Raw genomic sequence first — 21,508 nt, forward strand, 5'->3', positions numbered from 1 at the left:
AGTGTCCACACCATCGTAAACGCCATCGCGTTTTACGACGGTGTGAACGGGTCGCACCTAGGACTAATTCTGGCCCCTACAGGCAGCCAGCACAGCACTGGAGTGGTTCATGCCGCTTCAGCTACCGTTCCTGGCATGAACTGGGCGCCGCGGGATTCGTGCATGCGCAGCGGCTTCCTTCAACGCGCCGGCCCCGGCGCAACATGGCGCAGGACGACAGGGGCCGGGGCGTAGGAAATGAGTGCCCCAGCCAGAGGGGCCGGCCCGCTGATCGGTGGGCCCTGATCGCGGGCCAGGCCGCTTCGGAGGCCCCCCCCCCCTCCCCCCGTCGGAGCCCCCCTCCCCTCCCACAGGCCGCCACCTGACCCTTCCATGCTGAGTTCCCGCCGGCTGAGAGCAGGTGTGGATGGCGCCAGCGGGACTGTGTTTCCACGACGGCCGCTCGGCCCATCCCGGCCTGAGAATCAGCGGGCCGGCCGCGTAGAGCGGCCTGAGACTGGCGCCGCGCCAACCACGCCAGTCGTGGGGATCTTCTGGCCCGGCCCAGGGCTGAGAGAATCCCACCCATGGTTTTCCTTCCTGAAATGTTTGATATTAAAGTTAGGTTCGGGTAGAGGGGCTATATACTGATCCAGTGTGTATAACTTTGATTTTTCCCCCAGATCGGGGTCACCCCACTAGCAGTTATGCGGGTTAATGGGAGCGAAATGGGGGAGAGACCTGGTTACCTTTGGGGGGGGGGGGGGTTGTTTCTTTTGTTTGTTAAGGCAACGAGCCTAGGTTGGCTGGGTTTTCTTTGTTCGGGATGTGTGTGTGTGTGTGTGTGTGTGGGGGGGGGGGGGGGGGGGGGGGGGGTTTGGTTGGAGTTGGGTTGGCTGCTTGGTTGGCTGCTTGGTTGGTGCCCCGGGGGTTGGGGGGTTAGGGAGGGTAGATGGGGCAGATTGCTGATGGTGAGGGTTTCTTGGTTGATGTCCGAGGAGGTGATGGCAACCACCTTGGGTGGGCCTGGAGCTGGCATAAGTTGTGGCCCTGGCAGACTTCCTTGCGGGTGGGATTTGGCTGTTCATAGTAAGCTTGATTACATGGACAGTGCCGAACACTATGTGGATATGTGGCTGGAGACGGGCTGCGTTAAGCAACCCCCATGGAGGTTGGATACGGCATTGCTCGCAGATAAAGGGTTTTGTGAGAGGATGGCTTCTGTTATTGGAAATTAAAGGCGGTCAGCGGGGAGATAATTTTGTTTAAGGCTGGTAGGACGGCGAGGCAGAGGTTGGTGGATTCCATCCTTGAGGTGGACCGTCAATACTCTGCGGCTCCAATGGCAGGGCTGTTAGCGGAGGAAGAAGCTTCAGATGGAGTTTGAGTTGGTGTTGACGGGGAAGGCGGTAAGCCAGCTTCGTCATGCGAGAGGGACGTTTTACGAGTATGGGGAGAAGGCCAGCCGTTTATTGGCTCACCAGCTGAGGTGGCAGATGGCCTCTTGGGAGGTAGCACAGGTTAAGGATTTTTGGGAGGGGGGGTGTGTTTGAGACCTCTGACCGGGGGCTATACAAGTCTGAGCCTCCAGAGGAGGACGCGACTATGGTACAGTTTCTGGATGGGTTGGTCTTCCCGGTGATGGAAAGGGAAAGTGGGCAGGAACTGGAGGCACCGCTCGGGCTGGAGGAAATTTTGAACTGTATTCATTCAATGCAGTCGGGGAAGGCACCGGGCCCGGATGGACTCCGTCTGGAATTTTATAAACACTTTGCAACAGTGTTGGGGTCACACCTGTTGGACATGTTTAATGATTCTCTGTCCCGGGGGGTGTTACAGGCCACACTGACACAGGATCAATCTCCTTAATCCTGAAAAAGGATAAAGATCCCATGGAGTGTGGGTCATATAGGCCCATCTCTCTTCTGAATGCTGATCCAGAGGTAATCATCTCCATGGATGCGGAAAAAGTGTTCGACTGGGTGGAGTGGGGGTACCTTGAGGTATTTGGGCGGTTTGGCTATGAACCTAAATTCATTTAATGGGTTACGTTTTTGTACAGGGTCCCCACTGCGCATGTCCGTACCAATGCACTGAATTTGGGGTACTTTCGGTTATATAGGGGTACAAGGCAGGGATATCTACTTTTCCCGTTACTGTTTGCTTTGGCGATGAGCCATCGCACTTAGATCGTCGGCCGGGTGGAAAGCTACAGAGAGGGGAGGTAGGAGCATAGGGTGCCCCTGTATGCGGACAATTTGTCACAGAGCCTCTCTCTAATGTGGGGAAGATCGTCTGGTCCTGCAGACGGCGCGCCCCCTGCGGATTTCCTGGCAACATGCGATGGATTCAATGGCAAATCCCATTGATAGCAGGAGAACCAGAAGATCCTGCCACCAAGAAACACGCCGCAAGAGGCCAGAGAATCTCGCCCTATATTTAAAATAGCCTGTTCTCTAGTTGGTTCCTCAACATACTGCTCTAAAAAACAATCTCAAACGCACTCCAGAAACACATCCTCCACAGCTTTCGTACTCACTAGGTTTACCCAGTCTTTTTGCAGATTGAAGTCACTGGATTACCCATGGTGCATGCTTCTCTAATCTCCTGATTAATACCATACCCCACACTACCACACATATAAACAGCTCTGAACAATGCTTGCTGTCCCTTGCTGCTTCTTAACTCCAGCCAAACAAAGATGCCACATTTTGCTCTTCCAATCTGAGATCCTCCCTTACTAATGTACTGATCCCATCCCTTATTATCAGTGTAACACCATCTCCTTTTCCTTTTTGCCTGTCCTTCCTTAATGTTAAATATCCTTGAATATTCAGTTCCCAATCGTGGTTACTCTGTAGCCAGTTTTTGTAATGGCAATTAGATCATAACCATTTACCTCTATTTGTGCCTTTAAATCATCTACCTTGTTGCAAATGCAGCATGCATTCAGGTAAAATGCCCTCAACTTTATCTTTTTGACATTATCCCTGACTGTTGCACACCTTTGTTTCGCTTGTAAAGGACATCAGACCAAATAACAGACAATCCAAGGACGTGGGAGGGATTCAAAATATTTATGACAATCAATTGGCCAGGATCTAGTGGGAGGTATATTCCAGACTTCAAGATAGCATTCTAGTTCACCTGGCTAGTTTCAAAGTTTAGAAAATACCATGCATAACAATTACATATACCCTTTAATTGCTTTCTCCGTCAACAAGCTATACGTATCCAGTTCCCTCTTGAAACCATCTCCTTGGGAATTGAATAATCATCACGGTCTGTGTGAATTAAATCAAAATCTCTCTGAACTTCAGTGCTTGTCTCAATGCTGTAGAGTGTGACTTATTTTAAATCAATGTGTTCAGTTTATCCATACACCGTAAAAAATCTGGAACATCTCATTAAGATTCCTCTGTTACTTTTGTATTATATATAATAAAACAAAATATAAAATTTAACTGAAATCTTCAGGTTTTTCTGTTCATCTTGATGGAAGCAAAGTACTTATTTGTTCCTCTGAGTATTTTGAAGTATCCTCCAAATTATGTCTATTTTATTACCTTAAAAACACTAGGAACTTGAAGCTTTGGTGATGGAATTCCCAGGGCATAGTCAATAAGAACCATAGATAAGATGGTCAGGAAAACAGCAAAGTCACTTATCATTGATCGCACCTGCCAGTAAATATTGTAAATTAACAAAACAAGATTAATGCCTTAGTTAGAACAATGAACATGAAAGTACCATACAAATGCATTGTATTCATTCACCAAGAATGCCAACAATCAGCTTTGTGTGAAATAGTGTACAAAGTCAGAGGGAAAGAAAATCTAGGTCACAAAATAGCTTCACCAAAATGAAATTAGGTCCAAAAAACAAATCTTATATAACAATAAAATAAAAAACAAAATACTGTGGATGCTGGTGATTTGAAATAAAAATAGAAAGTGCAGGAACAACTCAGCAGGTCTGGCAGCATCTGTGGAGAAAGAAACAGAGTGAACCGCCTGAATTTCCACCTATTCTCACCAGCGGGATCTTTTAGTCCCATCGAAGTGAATGGAGATTACAATGGCTCACCGGCTCCACCGCGGGTTCCGAGACCCTTCTTTAGAAGTCACATTGGACTCAAAATGTTAACTCTGTTTCGCTCTCCACAGATGCTGCCAGACTGCTGATTTTTTTCCAATATTTTCTGTTTTTATATCAAATCTTTTATAACAATAGTTGTAGATCTTTTTCCATTAAAACTCCCTATCCAGTGGTTACCCATAGTGAGCCAAACCTTGACATGGCATGTTGGCAGGACCTGGGAGCAGAATACTACATGCTTGCATACTCAGAGTAGCTGAACATTATACCTGGAAAACTAGTACAAATTTAAAAAAAAGTTTCCGACAAAACCACAACCCGCAAAACTCTAGAAACATAATGTTTTTAAAACTAAGCTGGAGAAACTGATTGCATGTACCTTAGTTGGAAAATAGTGACTTGTTTTAAACTGTTTGAAGAACCCTGACAGGGCAAATGTAGAAAAGAATAGTATAACAGACCAGAAGAGGACATCTGGGGTGTATGGTCCGTGATGTCCACACGAAGGACCAAAAAATTCACCATGAAATGTCCGACAATCCTGGATGAAGAAAGGCAGCAAACAGATCATATTAAAAATATTGCATTGTACTAGCTTCCTGGAAAGCCATGGTAATAGGTTTCTTCAGTGGATAGTATCCTCCACACACCATTGGAGCAATCTGTACCAGGTTACCACTCTATGGGGAAAAGGTTTATATTGTAACCATTGTCCTTTAAGACATTTTGTCACATGATGACATCACTGTCAGAGGCATCCTTAGTAACCTCAAACATTAAAAGGCCTGACCTGACCTTGACCAGCAATTTGTTTCTCCTAACACCTGGATTTAAACCATTCAGTCTTGCATGCTGTCACATTTAGGTATACTTTTTCTCGCCATCTATAAAAAATATGCTTAGTTTATACTTTGTCCAGATAGAGAATCCAACTCATTTAAAAATATACAAATAGTGGTGTTTCGTAAATGTATTTGGATTACTTCATAAGACAACTTCACAAAGGTTTTCAATCATTCAGTGATGCATTGGAGACTGCCATAGAATGAAGGAAATGCTGCGGGATTCTCCGTTGGCGGGATCATCCGGTCCGCCAGCAGCGCACTCACACCCGCGGGTTTCCCAATGGCCACAATGGGAAACCCCATAGGCCGGCTGCTGGAATGGAGGATCCCGCTGTCGGCTGGGGCGCACCTTGCCGGAAAACGGGGCTTGCGGGACAGAGAATCCCGCCCATGATCTTTATCCTGCCCTGCATTTTTGATCCATAAGCTGATAGTAGAGTAGGATACTCTCAACCATTCATTTGTCTGGTCCACTATTTATTCACTAGTTTGCTTTGGATTCTTGCACCATAGCAACAAAATAATTGTTGAGCCTGCCTAAATTGTTCTGCTTCAGAGACATCGGAGCTGGGTGAGCATCTATGCTGTATAGCTGTCAGTTTGACTTGTGCACTGGGAGGTAAAATGTTGGGATAGAAATATCTTAAACTAAACCGGGAAGCAATTTCAAGTAAAATTCCCATGCAATCCTGTCAGAATGGAAAATCAAAAATGAGTAACATACATAATAGTTTACTAACTATAAGTCAAAACAATCATTAAACAGTAATGTTTTTCATTCAGGAAGTGAACTTAAGTATTCAAAGTATTTGAACAGTTGATCTGTGAATTTGTAAAGACCGAAATGAAAACCGCATTAGGAACCAGTGACTAATGGGTACAATTTCCAAATAACCTCCATGAAATGAGACACTGGCAGGTGGAATCCCCAAGTGAAGAGAATATTGAGAGTTAGTAGAGCAAAAGCTGAAATTGGTGGGGGATACACCAAACGTACTTTGCTTCCATATTAACAAAAGCATCAATATTTAGAAGAGGTAGATCCTGAATTGATTAAAAGTGAGATAAGATAATATATAACAGGAAATCAAAAGTTTAATTAATTAAGCTAAGGACAACAAAGTGCCAGGACCTAATGGGATCCTGTAGGGAAGAGGGAAGAACTAGCAGAGGCCTGAACGTATCTAATTGGGGGTTCTGTTGAGAGCCAGAAGATTTGAGGATGGCCAACCTAATGCCCGTTTAAAAAGGGAAGTCCAAGGGAACCCAGCTTATTACCATACAATCTAAAGAACAAAGCTTTTAATTTTTCTTTCTTTTGTACGCTTGCTCTGAAAAGGACAGTTTGGTATATTTTCTGATTGATTCTTTTCCAGTGCCAATCTGTATCAACACCTTGGAGAAAATGCTGGAAAAGCTCAGCAGGTCTGGCACCATCTGTAGGGAGGGAAAGGAGCTGACACGTTTCAAGTCCAGATGACCCTTTGTCAAAGCTAACAGACAGAGAAAGTGGGAAATATTTATACCGTGGAGTGAGAATGAAAGATGAGTCATAGCCACAGAAACCCAGGGAAACGGGGTGCTAATAGCCACAGAAACCAATGGCAGTCCGCAGAGAGAACAAAAGGTGTGAAAGACCAAACAGCAGACAAACTAACATCAGAGGGTGAACTGTGATAGATATTGATGTGGCGGGAGGGGAAGGGGGAAGCAAAGGGGAGAAAGGGTAAGGGAGGGTAATAAGATTGGGGGGGGGGGGGGTGTTAAATATATATAAAGAAAGACAATAAAGAAAGGAATGGTAAAAGACAGTTAAAATGAAATGGGATGAAAACAAATGGGTCGAGGTGGGGTAGAGCTAATCATCTGAAGTTGTTGAATTTGATGTTGAGACCGGAAGGCTGTAGCGTGCCTAACTGGAAGATGAGATGTTGTTCCTCCAGCTTGCGTTGAGCTTCACTGGAACATTGCAGCAGGCCAAGGGCAGACATGTGGGCATGGGAGCAGGGTCTTGTGTTAAAATGGCAAGCAATGGGAAGGTTGCTTGCCAGACGGCTTTTATCCAGTGTATCAACACCTTAGTCTCCTGGGAAACCTGATAAGAAAGCACAATAACCTGGTCAAGCTGGACAAATTAACAGAACATTTAATACCGTTCTTTCCAATCTAACCTCTCCTATAGATGTTGTTCCAAACTTAGTCGACAAAAGGTCCTATGTACAAGGAAAAGAATCTTCAGCTGAGGAAAAACAAACTGGTTGAATGACAGAGATCCTGGGGCTTGCTCAGCTCAATTTCCCCCAAACTATTCCAGCAATGTGTGGAGGATGCTGAATTAAGAATTTTCTGACTTTATTTACAAAATCAACTCAACAAAGCCTTTTGCACATTTATTCATAGTAGTATCCCTTACAGTTTACTTATTTCATCATTTAGTTCATACAAATATTATCCAAAATAGCTACTACTGGAATATCACAAATTTGTTTGAAAGAATATAAATATATAAAATATATATACTCTCTTCCTTCTTAATATTTTTTGCACAGGTATCAGAATACAGCATTTAACTGCACTCCTCTGTGGTCATTAATACCAATACAATTAACCTGAATACAAGGACCTGAAAATGATCTTATGAAAAGCAAGGATATACAATTCTTCTCTACAATTAGCAGCTTACTAACTATATTACAATAAGACACAGCATGAACATTTAGAATGTGACACTAGACCTTTGATTTTGTTTGGTGCTGTTTATTGCTTTCTTCACAGCAGCAGTAGGCCGAATTAAGAGCCCGTTCACTACCATCCTTTATCCTTATCCATAACCTTGAGCCAGGCTCATTTCCAAAACAAGTAACAAATTGAAAAATCCGTGTTTTGTAACTTACACTGACGGTCAGATTTGCCCAAGGAACTGACGATCTTGTAATATTGTGCTTCTCCCAGTGCTCTAGAGTTCTGTTGTTAGGATTGTGAGGTTCTGTACATATACAGCTAAAGTGAACAGAAACAGAAAATTAAGCTCAATATGTGTTGTAACTGGATGAGCCTGTGCAACTTCAGTTTGAAACAATTCTTTCTAAAATATTAACAGGGAAGAAACTAAAATGCACTTTTTGTGAGGGCCACGAAGAATCCAGCACGAGTTTTAAGGATACAAAGTAATAACATTTATTTACAATAACACATATACATGACAGCTGCAGCAACTTCCCTTGCTGCACACTCCTTCCTGCTGGTTCCAAACTGGCCAGCTTCATTTATACATGGAGTTTACTAATGGTTTCTCCGCCCCCCCCTCATTGGGGAAGCTCATACTCCCACAGGATTGTGGGATTGTCATTAGTCCCCAGCCAATGGTAAGCAGGCAGGTTATAACATCCCTCCCCCCCAAAGTCCAAGGAATCCACCGAAGACCCTGGCGAAGGAGGGCGTCGGACTCGTTTTGCCGCAGGCCGGACACCATTTGCACGTGGCGCTGGATCAGGCGGCGTGTAACGAGACGGAGACCGGCGCTTCCGTGATGAACGGCGTAACGGTTGTACATCCACGGCCCGTGAACCCGAGGATTCCCCCTCTGATGCGTCCTGTGTTTCCATCTCGGAGTCAGAGTCTGCTGCCTCCATCATGTCAGCGTCTCTATCTCCATTCGGTTCTGTAACGACCTGCGCAGGCTTTGAGTGAGGCACCAGAGGAAGATTGTGAGGACTACCTTCCCTTGTCTCTGGTCTCTGCGGCTGTAGAAATGAGCTCCGGGGCGGGGAATCTTTGGAGGCGGTAGTCTTCTGGACCGAACGTGGTCTGCATGTCTGCGCTGGAGACGACCCTGGGCTTGCACCTGGTAAGATATAGGGCCCGTTTGGCGAAAGATTACGCCAGGAACCCACTGGGCACCACCAGCAAAATTCCGAACGAACACTAGGTCACCGGGCGCAAACTGCCGAATCGGCCGATGCCGAGAAAATCCCTGTCCCTGCCGTTCTTGTGTGCGGCGTACTTTTGCGCCAATGTCCGGGAAAACCATACTAAGGCGGGTGCGAAGTCTCCGGCCCATTAGGAGTTCTGTGGGAGCTACTCCAGTCACCGCATGGGGAGTGGTCCTATACGTAAACAAAAAGCGAGCCAGTCTCGTGTCCATTGATCCGGAAGACTGCTTCTTTAGGCCTCTTTTGAATGTCTGCACTGCGCGCTCTGCCAACCCATTTGAAGCCGGGTGGTAAGGGGCAGTGCGGATATGGCGTATGCCGTTCATCTTCATGAACCTCGCAAACTCCTCACTCGTGAATGGAGTGCCGTTATCCGTGACCAGCACCTCGGGGAGGCCATGCGTACTAAAAGACAAACGCATCTTTTCAATTGTTGCGCAGGACGTTGTCCCCTGCATCTTATGCACCTTTAGCCATTTAGACTGGGCGTCGATTAATAGAAGGAACATGGATCCTTGAAAAGGGCCTGCGAAATCTGCATGCAAGCGCGCCCAAGGCCACCCTGGCCATTCCCAGTGATGTAGGGGCGCGGCCGGCGGAAGCTTCTGATGCTCCTGGCAAATGGAGCAGTTTTGGGCCACCTTCTCAATGTCGGTGTCGAGGCCTGGCCACCAGACATAACTCCGGGCCAACATTTTCATTTTGGTCACACCTGGATGCCCATTGTGCAAGTCTCTTAGTATCAGCTCCTGGCCTTTTTCCGGGACAATCACACGCGTCCCCCACAAGAGGATGCCGTCTTCCACGCTGAATTCTGACAGCTTGGAGGAAAATGCCTGCAACTCGCCTGGGAGCTGTCTATGCTGCCCACCATACAGGACTATGTGCCGAACCTTTGACAGGACTGGCTCCGTCTGGGTCCACTCACGGATCTGTGATGCCGTGACAGGCAAGGTGCAACCACCTCACCGGTCGTGGGGGTCGAAATGGGGCCGGTCGATAAAGGCAATCGGCTCAGTGCGTCGGCATTTGCTATCTGCGTTCCTGGTTTGTGCTCCAGAGAATACTCGTATGCAGCAAGCAACAAAGCCCAGCGCTGGATCCGTGCGGAAGCAATGGGTGGTATTGGCTTATCCTCTCTGAAAAGTCCCAACAGAGGCTTATGATCAGTCACGATAGTGAAATGGTGGCCATACACGTACTGGTGGAAGCGTTTCACCGCAATAACCACTGCCAGGCCCTCCTCCTCGATCTGCGCGTACTTTCTCTGCTGCAGTCAATGTGCGGGAGGCGAAAGCTATCGGTCGCTCGGCCCCGTTCTCCATCTTGTGGGACAGGACGGCCCCAAAACCATATGGGGATGCATCACATGTGACGAGCAAAGGCTTTCCAGGATCATAGTGGGTTAGTAACCCAGACGACGACAATTGTTGCTTTATCCGCCGGAAAGCGGTTTCTTGCGGCTGACCCCAAACCCAGGTGTGATTTTTCTTTAGCAGAAGGTGCAACGGGGCCAGCGTAGTTGCCAGATTGGGGAGGAACTTCCCGTAATAGTTTACGAGACCGAGAAAAGAACGAAGATGCGAAGTGTCAGTCGGGGCGGGGGCCTGTTGAATCGCACGCACCTTCTCTGCGACGGGGTGCAAACCTTCGCGGTCCACCCGATAACCTAGGTAGACTACTTCCTTTGCCTGAAATATGCACTTTGTGCGACGTAAACGGACTCCAGCCTCCGAAAAGCGTCTAAGGACAGCCTCCAAATTTTCCAAATGTTCCTGCTCCGATGTCCCTGTAATCAAAACGTCATCTAAGTAGACAGCGACACGTGGTAAACCTCTCAAAATGCCCTCCATAACATGTTGAAAAATAGCGCAGGCAGAGGACTCCAAGGGGCAACCGTGTATATTCATACAGGCCCCGGTGTGTATTAATCGTTACAGATGGTCGGGAGGCAAGGTCCAGCTCCAACTGTAGGTAGGCGTGACTCATATCTAATTTTGTGAACGAGAGTCCGCCTGCAAGCTTCGCGCAGAGTTCCTCAATGCGAGGCATTGGATATCGGTCGAGTCGGGAAGCCGTATTCACTGTAAGTTTATAGTCGCCACACAAGCGAACTGTGGCATCTGGCTTCATTACAGGTACAATTGGTGCTGCCCAGTCAGCAAAACGGACGGGCCTGATAATACCCAAACTCTCCAAACGAGTGAGGTCCCCTTCTACCTTCTCGAGCAAGGCGTAAGGCACCGGGCGAGCCTGGAAATAGCGCGGCGTGGCTCCTGGTTCGACTTGGATACGGGCTACGGCTCCTTTTATTTTCCCCAAACCAGGCTGGAATACATCTGGGTATCGTCCTAGCACCTCAGTCAATCCTTCAGAAACTGTTTGGAGGATGTGCTGCCATTGCAACCGCAAATGGCGCAACCAGTCCCGACCCAACAGGCTGGGCCCATGGCCGCGCACCACGATAAGTGGGAAACGCCCCTCCTGGCGTCCATAAACAGGGGTCATTGTAGTTCCTGCAATGCCCAGTGGTTCCCCCGTGTAGGTGGCCAACCTGGCCTGTGAGTCGGTTAATGTAAGGGCCTGTATACCCTGCTTGATGCGGTCGAATGTCCTCCGGGCAACTCCATCTCAAGCGGGTGTCCCACTGTTCTGTCACAGATTTACCTACAAGTGTCTGCTCCCAGTCCACTCTGGCCAAATCATATCTGATCTTATTAAAATCGGCCTTCCCCCAGTTTAGAAATTTGATCTCAGGCCCATCCTTGGCCTTTTCCATAACAATCTTGAATCTAACGGAGTTATGATCACTGTCTGCAAAATGTTCCTCCACTGATACTTCAACCACTTGCCCAGCTTTGTTACCGAAAATTAAGTACAGGACCGTCCCCTCTCTTGTAGGGCCTTCTACGTACTAGCTTAATAGGTTCTCCTGGATGCATTTTAAGAATTCCGCGCGCTCTAAACCTTTCACACTCTGACTACCCCAGTTAATGTTCGGGAAGTTGAAATTCCCACTAGCACTACCCTGTTACTTTTACACTTCTCTGAAATTTGCCTGCATATCTGCTCTTCTATTCGTCTTGGACCCTTCGGGGGCCTATAGAACACTCCCAGCAATGTGATTGCTCCTTTTTGGTTTTCAAGTTATACCCATATGGCTTCATTTGAAGAGCCTTCTAAGATGTCGTCCTTTCTCACGGCTGGAATTGATTCCCTGATCAAAATTGCAACACACCCTCCTCTTTTACCTCCTTCCCGATCTCACCTGAAGACCTGAAGATCCTATATCCTAGAATATTGAGCTGCCAATCCTGCTCCTCTCTCATCCATGTCTCAGTGACATAAATGACATCATACCCCCGTGTTTCAATTTCATCTGCCTTGTTCATCAGACTCCTTGCATTAAAACAAATACCATCCAATTTTGCCAAACTCCCTTGTGACTTGACTGGTCTAGACATTCTATGCCTTCTGGACCCACTTGGTGTCTCTCCTAATTTTTGCTGTGCATCTATCCTTGCTGAACCTTCTCTCAGGATCTCAGCCCCCTGCCAAGTTAGTTTAAACCCTTCCCAACAGCACTAGTCCAGTTCATCTAATACAAAATGTGAGCTGCCAACTGATGCCATTCTGCAAAGGTGTATCTGTCAGGTTCAAGTTAAATATCCCATGAAACCTGAACCCCTACCAGAGCTACGTGAAGTAAGTATGTTCACCATTATACAACCAGGTTGTCCTTTTACATTTAACAGATTGGTCTTTTGAGACAGCAATTCGTTCATCAACACTTGTACCAAATGAAGAAGAGTCATATTTGGCTTGAAATGTTAACTCTGTTTTATTTTTGTTCATGGGATGTGGGCACCGTCAGCATTTTTTGCCTATCCTGAGGGTATTTAAGAGTGATCCACATTGCTGTGGATCCGGAGTCACATGTAGGCCAGACCAGGTAAGGATGGCAGATTTCTTTCCCTGAAGACATTAGTGAACCAGATGGGTTTTTACGACAATCGACAATGGTTTCATGGTCACTTTTAATTCCAGACTTTTTTTATTGAATTCAAATTTCACCATCTGCCATGGCGGGATTTGAACCCGGACCCCCAGAGCATGACTCTGGGTCTCTGGATTACTAGTCCAGTGATAATACCACGACACCACTGCCTGTGAGTTGTGAGGAGGATGCAAAGGGGTTTTGAGGAGATTTAGACAGACTAAGTGGGTGGGCAAGAAAATGGCAGATGGAATATAATGTGGAAATATGTGAAGTTATCCTTGTGGTAGGAAAAACAGAAATGTAGAATATTTCTTAAATGGGGAGAGATTGGGAAGTGTTGGTGTTACAAAGGGACCTGGGAGTCCTTATTCATATGTTACTGAAAGTTATCACACAGGTGCAGCGAGAAATTAGGAAGGCAAAACTTTATAGCGAGAGGATTTAAGTTCAGGAGTAAAGAAGTCTTGCTGCAATTGTGCAGATTTGATGAGGCCACACTTGAGCATTGTGTACAGTTTTTGTTCCCTTACCTGAGGAAAGATATACTTGCCACAGAGAGAGTGCAATAAAGGCGAAAAGGAGTCAGACGAGCAAGATTAAGAAGATGGTTATTTATAATACATACTATGTACAAGGGACCCGGTCAGATTTTACCGGGTCCACTCTCTCTGTCGGCCGGTTTCTACTTGACATTATATAGACATGGTAATAGCCCCGCAATTAGCAGGCGAGCTCTTACTCCTTGAACCACAGGGGAAAACAATCAAGCCAGCCCCGTGTGCTCCATGCAGGTTATTACATGAAGTGGACAAAATTCTTACAGGGTTCAAAAGGTAGATGCAGGAAGGATGTTTCCCCTGCATGGTGGTGGTGGTGGAGGGAGGGAGGAGGAGGAGGAGGAGGAGGGCGGCAGTGTCTAGAACAGGAGACACAGTGTCAGAATCAGAGACAGGCCATTTAAGATTGAGGTGGGAAGGAATATCTTAACTTAGAGGGTGGTGAATCTTTGGAATTCTCTACCCCAGAGGGCTGTGGAATCTCAATCACTGAGTATTTTCAAGACAGAGACTGAGAGATTTCTAGACATTAAAGATATTAAGGGATATGGGGTTCCTACAGAAAAACGGTGCTGAGGTGAAATATTAGCCATTATCTAGTTGAATGGCAGAGCAAGCTTGAGGAGCCAAATGGCATAAACATCCAATGAATAAAAGCAAATTACTGCGGATGCTGGAATCTGAAACGAAAGAGAAAATGCTGGAAAATCTCAGCAGGTCTGGCAGCATCTGTAGGGAGAGAAAAGAGCTAACGTTACGAGTCCGATGACTCGTTGTCAAAGCATTAGCTCTTTTCTCTCCCTACAGATGCTGCCAGACCTGCTGAGATTTTCCAGCATTTTCTCTTGCGTAAACATCCAATGACCCGTTTCTGGGAAATGGAACATGTCACCAAGATTGTGCTAGGCGTCATGCCTCAACCACATGGTGAAACAATCTCCGAGTACTGATTGTATAGGCTCACACTTCAAAGGAAACATATGACTAAGGGATTGAATATTAACTGATTCCCATAGAATGCTATTGCTGTTGGAGGGAAGAAAGTTGTCAAGAAATACAAATTAAATGCTTACAAGTACTGAGTGAGCTGGTCCAGATTTGTGTGCATGTTGAAAGAATAGACTTCTCCCAAATGGATCAGCTTTTCCAGAGCTTCATAGATGAAAATTATGCAGATGAGAGAGGCGAATGCTTCCTCAGTGAAACGAGTTATGTAACAAACAAGAGAGCTTGCATCAGTGGCAACAAGCAAAATACATAAGAAAGATGTCCAAAGTCCAATATTCGCTCTCAAGGAAAGATAGGATAAGTTGTAGTCCCTATAAAAAGGAGAAAATCCAGTTAAATAAATGTAAAATTAAGTTGAGTATGAGAAACATACCTAAATTCTAATGTTAATCTAGAGATCAACAGTGGCTGACTAACTTGAGCAGTGCTAATCTTTCCTGCTACAGTAGTGCATTTAAAGCAGACAGTAGCCTTTCCAGAATAGAGGAGTGAGAGAAGGTTCATTAAAATTGGGTGTACAACATAGTATGACCAGTTACAAAGTTTGCATCTGTAGTTTTAAAATTTGTGTTGTGTTGTAGTAAATCCGAGCTCCCCCCCCCCCACAGTTTTCTGGGGCCGTTTTCTGGCAGAAGAGGAGAGCCACTGGGGAGCCTGCAGCTGGGGGTTGCCTTTGATGGGACCAGAAGATCCCACCGGCGGGAAGGGCTGGAAAATTCAGGCCACTGTCTTTCTTTTTTGATCTTTTGATCTGGGGCAGCACGGTAGCATTGTGGATAGCACAATTGCTTCACAGCTCCAGGGTCCCAGGTTCGATTCCGGCTTGGGTCACTGTCTGTGTGGAGTCTGCACATCCTCCCCGTGTGTGCGTGGGTTTCCTCCGGGTGCTCCGGTTTCCTCCCGCAGTCCAAAGATGTGCAGGTTAGGTGGATTGGCCATGATAAATTGCCCTTAGTGTCCAAAATTGCCCTTAGTGTTGGGTGGGGTTACTGGGTTATGGGGATAGGGTGGAGGTGTTGACCTTGGGTCGGGTGCTCTTTCCAAGAGCTGGTGCAGACTCGATGGGCCAAATGGCCTCCTTCTGCACTGTAAATTCTATGATAATCTTCCCTCACCTCGACTAACCTTCTCAGAATTTACCCTTCATTATCTATAATCAAATGAGCTCACCTTTTGGAATGTAAATGTAAAATCCACCCCCATCTCCATTGGTACCAAACTTGCCTAAAGTAAACACTTGTTCCCAGTGTTGCTCTACCAAAATTCAACTTCTATCAACTCAATTTGTCTCTTTTCCACCTTAGAAATAATAGCTTATTTGCCTTTCCCCTACTGCTTGAAGTAGCAGGCATCTTACAGTGCTTTGCAACCTCTCTTAGAATTCCTACAGTGCGGAAGGTAACTTCTCGACGGTAACTTACTTGCAGAATTTGAATAAAATCTTTTCGAACACCAGCACTGGACCTGTACTGCCCAGAATAGTGAGAGGTTGTCCAGCAAAGAGCGAATATGCTATTCCTGTCATGGAGGCCCCAAACAGAGACTCAATCGCGCTCTTAAAGAGACCAAAAATAATTGTAATGTGACTGAAGCAATTCACATAAATCCAGTTATTCTATTGAAAGAGGTGGGAAAAGTCAATAAAGTTGTTTAAGAAAAAACTGGCATCCTTAGCTTTATAAATAGTTGCAAACAGTACACAGGCAAGGAAGCTATAAACCTTTATACACCACTGATTAAGCCCCAGTTGGAGTATTGTGTAACAATTCTGAGCACCGCACATTAAGAAAAAGCTTGGAGTGGGTGCAAAGGAGATTTACTAGAATGACACTAGATATGTGACACGTCAGTTATGTGGAAAGACTAAAGAAACTGGGATTGTTCGCCTGAGAATATAGAAAATTGAGGGGATTTGATAGAACAAATAAGGAAAAACCTTTTCCACTGTCAGAAAGATTAGTAACCATAGTGTCACCACCCCCTTGATGCCCAAGGACTGTGCTCTATATGATTCCCCACCTTTACCACAGAGTATGAACTGGGGGTGAGGTTTCCCCATTAACAAGGGGGAACTTCTCTGTATAAAAACCCCGACCTGGGAGCAGGTCGGGAAGGATGGCCCTTCAGGAGAGGAGTTGTTGCTGTTGTAATTATTGTGTATACCATAATAAATCTTTGTTCATTCCTATCCTACCGTGTGGTCCTGCATCATTTTCATTGGATTTTACACTGGCGTCGAGGGTGAAGTGGAGCTGCTGCAGCCACCATGCATTATATCGCCAAACCACTTCATCCAGGCCCAGAGAGGCCTCCACCTCGAACGGAGAGATGCTGCGCATTGGAAAGCTTGAGCAGTTCGATGCTGGTACCGATGACTGGATCCAGTACGTTGAGCGGGTACAGTATTTATTTTCGGTCTAACACAATTGTTGGAGATGAGTGACAAACCGTTATCCTATCGACCGCAGTCGGGGGACCCACCTATGCGCTCATCAAAAGCCTCACCCACCTGGACAGGCCGGACTCCAAGTCTTTCGCCATGTTGATGGCCCTGGTTGAGGCACATCTTAACCCAGAGCCCCCGATGATGGTCTGCCGGTTCTGTTTCCACATGGCCTCGCAGGCCCAAGGGGAATCCAATGGAGACTTTTTGGTGCACTTGAGGACGCTCCTGTGAGTTCAGGGCCACACTGTCTGAATCACTACGGGACCGTTTCGTCTGTGGACTCTGAGATGACAACACCCAGAGGAAACTCCCTACGGAGGCCCACTTAACCCTCCATCGCCATTTCCTGGGACAGCATGGAGCGCGGGGTCCAATAGTTGCACACTTCTCTGGTGTGGCTGGTACATGGATCAGCGGCCGAGGAACGCCACGAGAAGGAAAGTGCTGTTGGAGCAGAGGAGTTTTCGTGGTGCGCCACAGGGAAAGATGGCGGAGGGCAAAGGGGCTGCCCAGCTCCTCGGTGGTCGATGGAGCAGTTGGTGGAGTTCCTGAATGATAAGTTTCGGCAGCAGAGGAAAGAGGCCCTGAAACACCTAACCAAGGTGGTGAAACTACTGAGGTCTGGGATCGAGCGAGTGGAGCAGAGGCTGGAGTCCCAGGGCCTCGGATTCATGACTGTATTAAAATCCCCCCCACCCCCATAATCACCCGATTCAGGGTAATTTCGAAGGTGGTACATCTTCCCTCACTACCTCCGATTGGAGTGATGTGGGAGAGGCAGAAAAAGCTGATCCAGAAGGTGGAAGATTTGAAGAATCGCTCCAGAAGGCACAACATAACATAAGGATTGCTGGGATGCCTGAAGGCATTGAAGGCGCGAAGGCTGCAGTGTCTGTGGCAAAGATATTGTGGAGATGCTGATGGAGAAGGGGGACTTTGATCGACCTCTGGAGATGGACCGGGCGCACAGGGCGCTGAGGAGGAGGCCGCAGGCAGGTGAGTCGCTGAGGGCGATGGTGATGCGGTTGCACCGCTTTCTGGACAAGGAGAAGATCCTTCGATGGGCGAGGCAGACCAGAAAATGTTTCTGGGAAGGGTGCGAGCTGCGGGTGTACCAGGACCTAGGTGCAGAGCTGGCGAAGAGGAGAGCCAGGTTCAACTGAATTAAGGTTGCCCTCTTTAAAAAGGGGGTGAAGTTTGGGGTACTGCACCCAGCCCGCCTGTGGGTAACTTTCCAGAAGCAAGAGTGGTATTTTGACATGCCAGAGGAGGCGATGGCATTTATGAGGGACAATGAAGTGGGAGGAGTGTGAAGACATTGAACTTTGGAGGAGTTTTCAGGGGTTCTTTAAAGTGTTTGGTAGTGGGTTTTCTGGGGCAGGTTTTGACGGGGGAGCAACGATGGAAGTGTGCCTTTTGTTACTCTTGACGGATAGATGGTTGGGTTGGTTGGGGGGGGCAGGGGGAATTGTAGGGAGGTAGGATGACTGAAGGCCTTGGGCGGGGGCCATCATACTAGCTGGCGGGCTAGTTAACGAAGTGAAGTGGGGGTTTGTCAGGAGGGAGGCGTGGGGGTGGGAGTTGTTTTTTTTGTTTGAGGCTGGGTGGAGTGGAAAGTTGGAGGGAATGCCGGTGGTTCTGGTAAACGTTTATGCCCTGAATTGGGTGACATGGATTTTATGAGGTGGGTGTCAGGGAAGATTTGTTACTTGGACTCGCATCGGTTGATTATGGGGGGGATTTTAAGACGGTCATGACTCCGAGCTTGGACCGGTTGAGTCCCAAGTCATCGAGGGTGTCGGCAGTCGGCGGGGGTTTATGGAGAGCATGGGAGAATGGGGGAGGTGGAGGTTTGGAAGGCCAAAGGCGAAGGATTTTTCATACTTCCCCCATGTGCAGCGGCTGCACTCCCGGATTGATTGACAACACACTGCTGGCGGGGGTGGCCGACTCAGAGTATTCGGCGATTGTGATTTCTGACCACGCCGCACTGGGTGGATCTGCGCGTGGCCCGGGGGAGGGTTGTGGTGGCCAGCGCCCGCAGTGGAGGCTGGATGTTGGCGGATGAGGAGGTGTGTGAGTGGGTGCGGGCTGCCATTCGGGGATATGTGGAACTAAATGACACGGGCGGGGTTAGAGCCGCCATCCTGTGGGAGGCACTCAAGGCGGTGGTTGGGGGGAGTTTATATCAATTTGGACGCTTAGGGAGAAAATGGAGCTGGTAGAGAGGGCAAGTCTGGTGGACGAGGTTTTGAAGATAGGGGTGGCTATCTGGATTTATGTAGAGCAGAATAAGACAGAGGAGGTTTCTTCCTCCATGTTGTAGGCGGTGGTGAGGGGGGGAGTTTTTTTATACAGGTGCAAAAGGAGAGGGTGGAGAGGGTTGAGTTTGGTGGAGGCCATTCTGATGGTTTACAGGAAGTATTCGGGGCAGCTGAGGAGGCGTTGTTGAAGGAGAGACAGAAGCTTCATATGGAGTTTGGGCTTGTGTCCACAGGACGTACTTATTCAAGGTGCTGGGGCTGTTTGGGGTTGGGCAGGGGTTTGTGGGCTAAGTTAAAAGAACTCTTCCACAGGTGTTCGGATTATTGAGCAAGAGAAAAAAAGAGAGCGGGAAGCGAGGCAGGCACAGGAGGCAAGATGAGAGGGGGCACAGGTTGGGTGCATGATCAGGCGGAGGGACATGGTTGTCTGGCTGTGTTCTTCCGACAATGGAGCAGAATCTTCAGCCCAGGAGGGACCTGGCCTTTAAGTCCAAACTAAAGGCTTGTCTTCACCTGCCCCCCGTCTCAGTACAATCAACCAGTTAGAAAAGCAAACCTCTCCCCCTTAACAAGGAGCGCTAACCCCTCAATGTTATGGTTATGGAAGTTCTTCATTCCCCTGTACTCCCCTCAAGCTGTGACTCCAGAACTCCCTGCAGGCCTCTTGGAGCCTCAGGCCTGAATAGTACATTGGGATAGTATATTGCAGCAGTCCTCCACGATGTCCAGCAGGTGTTCAAGGGAGGCGTCACTGAACTGGGGGCTGCCATCTTCTTGGCTTTTGGGGCCCTGTCTTCAATGAAGCTGCAAACATTGAGAAGGCTGTATGCTGCAGCTGTTAAAATATGGTGCCCGGATTGAGGAAGCAGTAAGTCACGACGGGGTGGGTGAATTCGAGGTCACCCACCTGTGATTTGGTGTCTTTCTCTGGGTGCAAAATTAATGAGGTGAGAAGTGGACAGTAAGGTGCAAAAACCCACCATTGCAGCTGGCGGGAAAAATGTCATTTTTCACGTTCACTCCCACATTTAGTGCAATGGGGAAGAATCCTGCCCTGTGTGCCCAATGGCCTCCTAAAGCAACAGGTTTATCCTCGATAGTTTCAGCCCATCTTTTCATCACCATGTCCTGTAGCAGCTGGAGAATTGCATCTCATCGGGTAGTATGTTTTACCTGAATAAGATGCTTGATTGCTAGATTAAATATCTCTGCTGGGCTGAGGACTTCCAGAGCATATTGTGCTGTTGCTTCCCGATGAATCTGAAAGATTTCACATGCCGTATTAGCATCGTCATCTTCCTTCAAAGAGAGTGCAGCTCTCAACAGCAGGTCACCAATGCACCTCTGCTTCTCATGGTTGTACTTCATTTCTAAATTATAATTCTGAAAACAAAGTAATATCCTTTGCAGTGCTTCAGAGCAGATAGGAGTTGCTATGTGGCTTGTAGTCAGACACCACCTCTCCTAAACAGGTACTGAATAAAATGCTCACAAGCAAAGACAATGACCAGGCACCCTTTCTCAATCTGTGTGTAGTTTTGATCAATTTGCGGTAATGCTCTGGATGCAAACACAACCGTTTGTCCTTGCTGCATGAGAGTTGCTCCAAATCCAGTTTTGTTGGTATCACACTGCAGGGTGACTTTGTTCTTGCCATCACCTCAGCATTGGCATTGTTGTCCCTGTTCTCTGCAAGCGAAAGCTGTTTCTTGTTCTGTGCCCTGTTATCACTAACACCCTTTGAAGCAAGCTTGCGTAGAGGTTCACATTCTCTTGACAAATTGGGCAAGAACTTTGCGTGGTCGTTCCCAAATCTACAAATTGTTGAACCGCCTTCACATTTGTTGGTTACTGCATTTTGTCTATGCCTGGCACCTCTGGGCGAAGACCGTTTGCTGCGTACTTGACTTCAGTCATCCTCAATTTCAGTTGCTTCTTGTTCAGTTTCAGCTTCGTATGGGAAGCTTTCTCCAGCAGTCTCACTAGTTTTTGATCATTGTCTGTGATGGCTTCTTCCATCATATCTCCACAGTCATAAACCAGCAGATCATCCACGATCACTTCCATTCCTGGAGGATCATTGACTATCTCATGCTGTTGCCATTAATACTGTTCCTGAGCAGTAGAAATGCAAAACCCTCTATACCTCCCAAATACTATCCACTCCATAGTCAACATACCGCTGCTCTCCTCCAACTTCACTTGCCAATATCCATCTTTCACATCTAGGGTGGTAAAGATCTTTGCTGTGGTAAGTTGTGGCAAAAGCTCTTCAATGGCTGGCATGGAGTTTTGAGGTCCTTTGGATCTATACACACTCTCATCTTTCTCACTGCTACCATGCTGCTAATCCAGTCTCCAGGAGTTGTCACTTTCTCA

At 47.2% G+C, this 21,508-nt stretch overlaps 1 protein-coding gene across 3 annotated transcripts in view; it reads right to left on the reverse strand.

The window, feature by feature from the left end:
* Positions 1-21,508, reverse strand: part of LOC140405470 (electroneutral sodium bicarbonate exchanger 1-like) — a 391,515-nt gene that overhangs the window by 48,844 nt on the left and 321,163 nt on the right. For all 3 annotated transcript variants that reach the window (XM_072493938.1, XM_072493937.1, XM_072493936.1), the window contains 5 exons: positions 15,841-15,974; positions 14,485-14,730; positions 7,817-7,922; positions 4,457-4,618; positions 3,546-3,659 (listed from right to left, as the gene is read on the reverse strand). In XM_072493938.1, coding sequence (XP_072350039.1) covers positions 3,546-3,659; positions 4,457-4,618; positions 7,817-7,922; positions 14,485-14,730; positions 15,841-15,974 — 762 coding nt within the window. The remainder of the gene's footprint in view (positions 1-3,545; positions 3,660-4,456; positions 4,619-7,816; positions 7,923-14,484; positions 14,731-15,840; positions 15,975-21,508) is intronic.

The sequence above is a fragment of the Scyliorhinus torazame genome, chromosome X (genome assembly GCF_047496885.1).
Source record: "Scyliorhinus torazame isolate Kashiwa2021f chromosome X, sScyTor2.1, whole genome shotgun sequence".
NCBI lineage: Eukaryota > Metazoa > Chordata > Chondrichthyes > Carcharhiniformes > Scyliorhinidae > Scyliorhinus > Scyliorhinus torazame.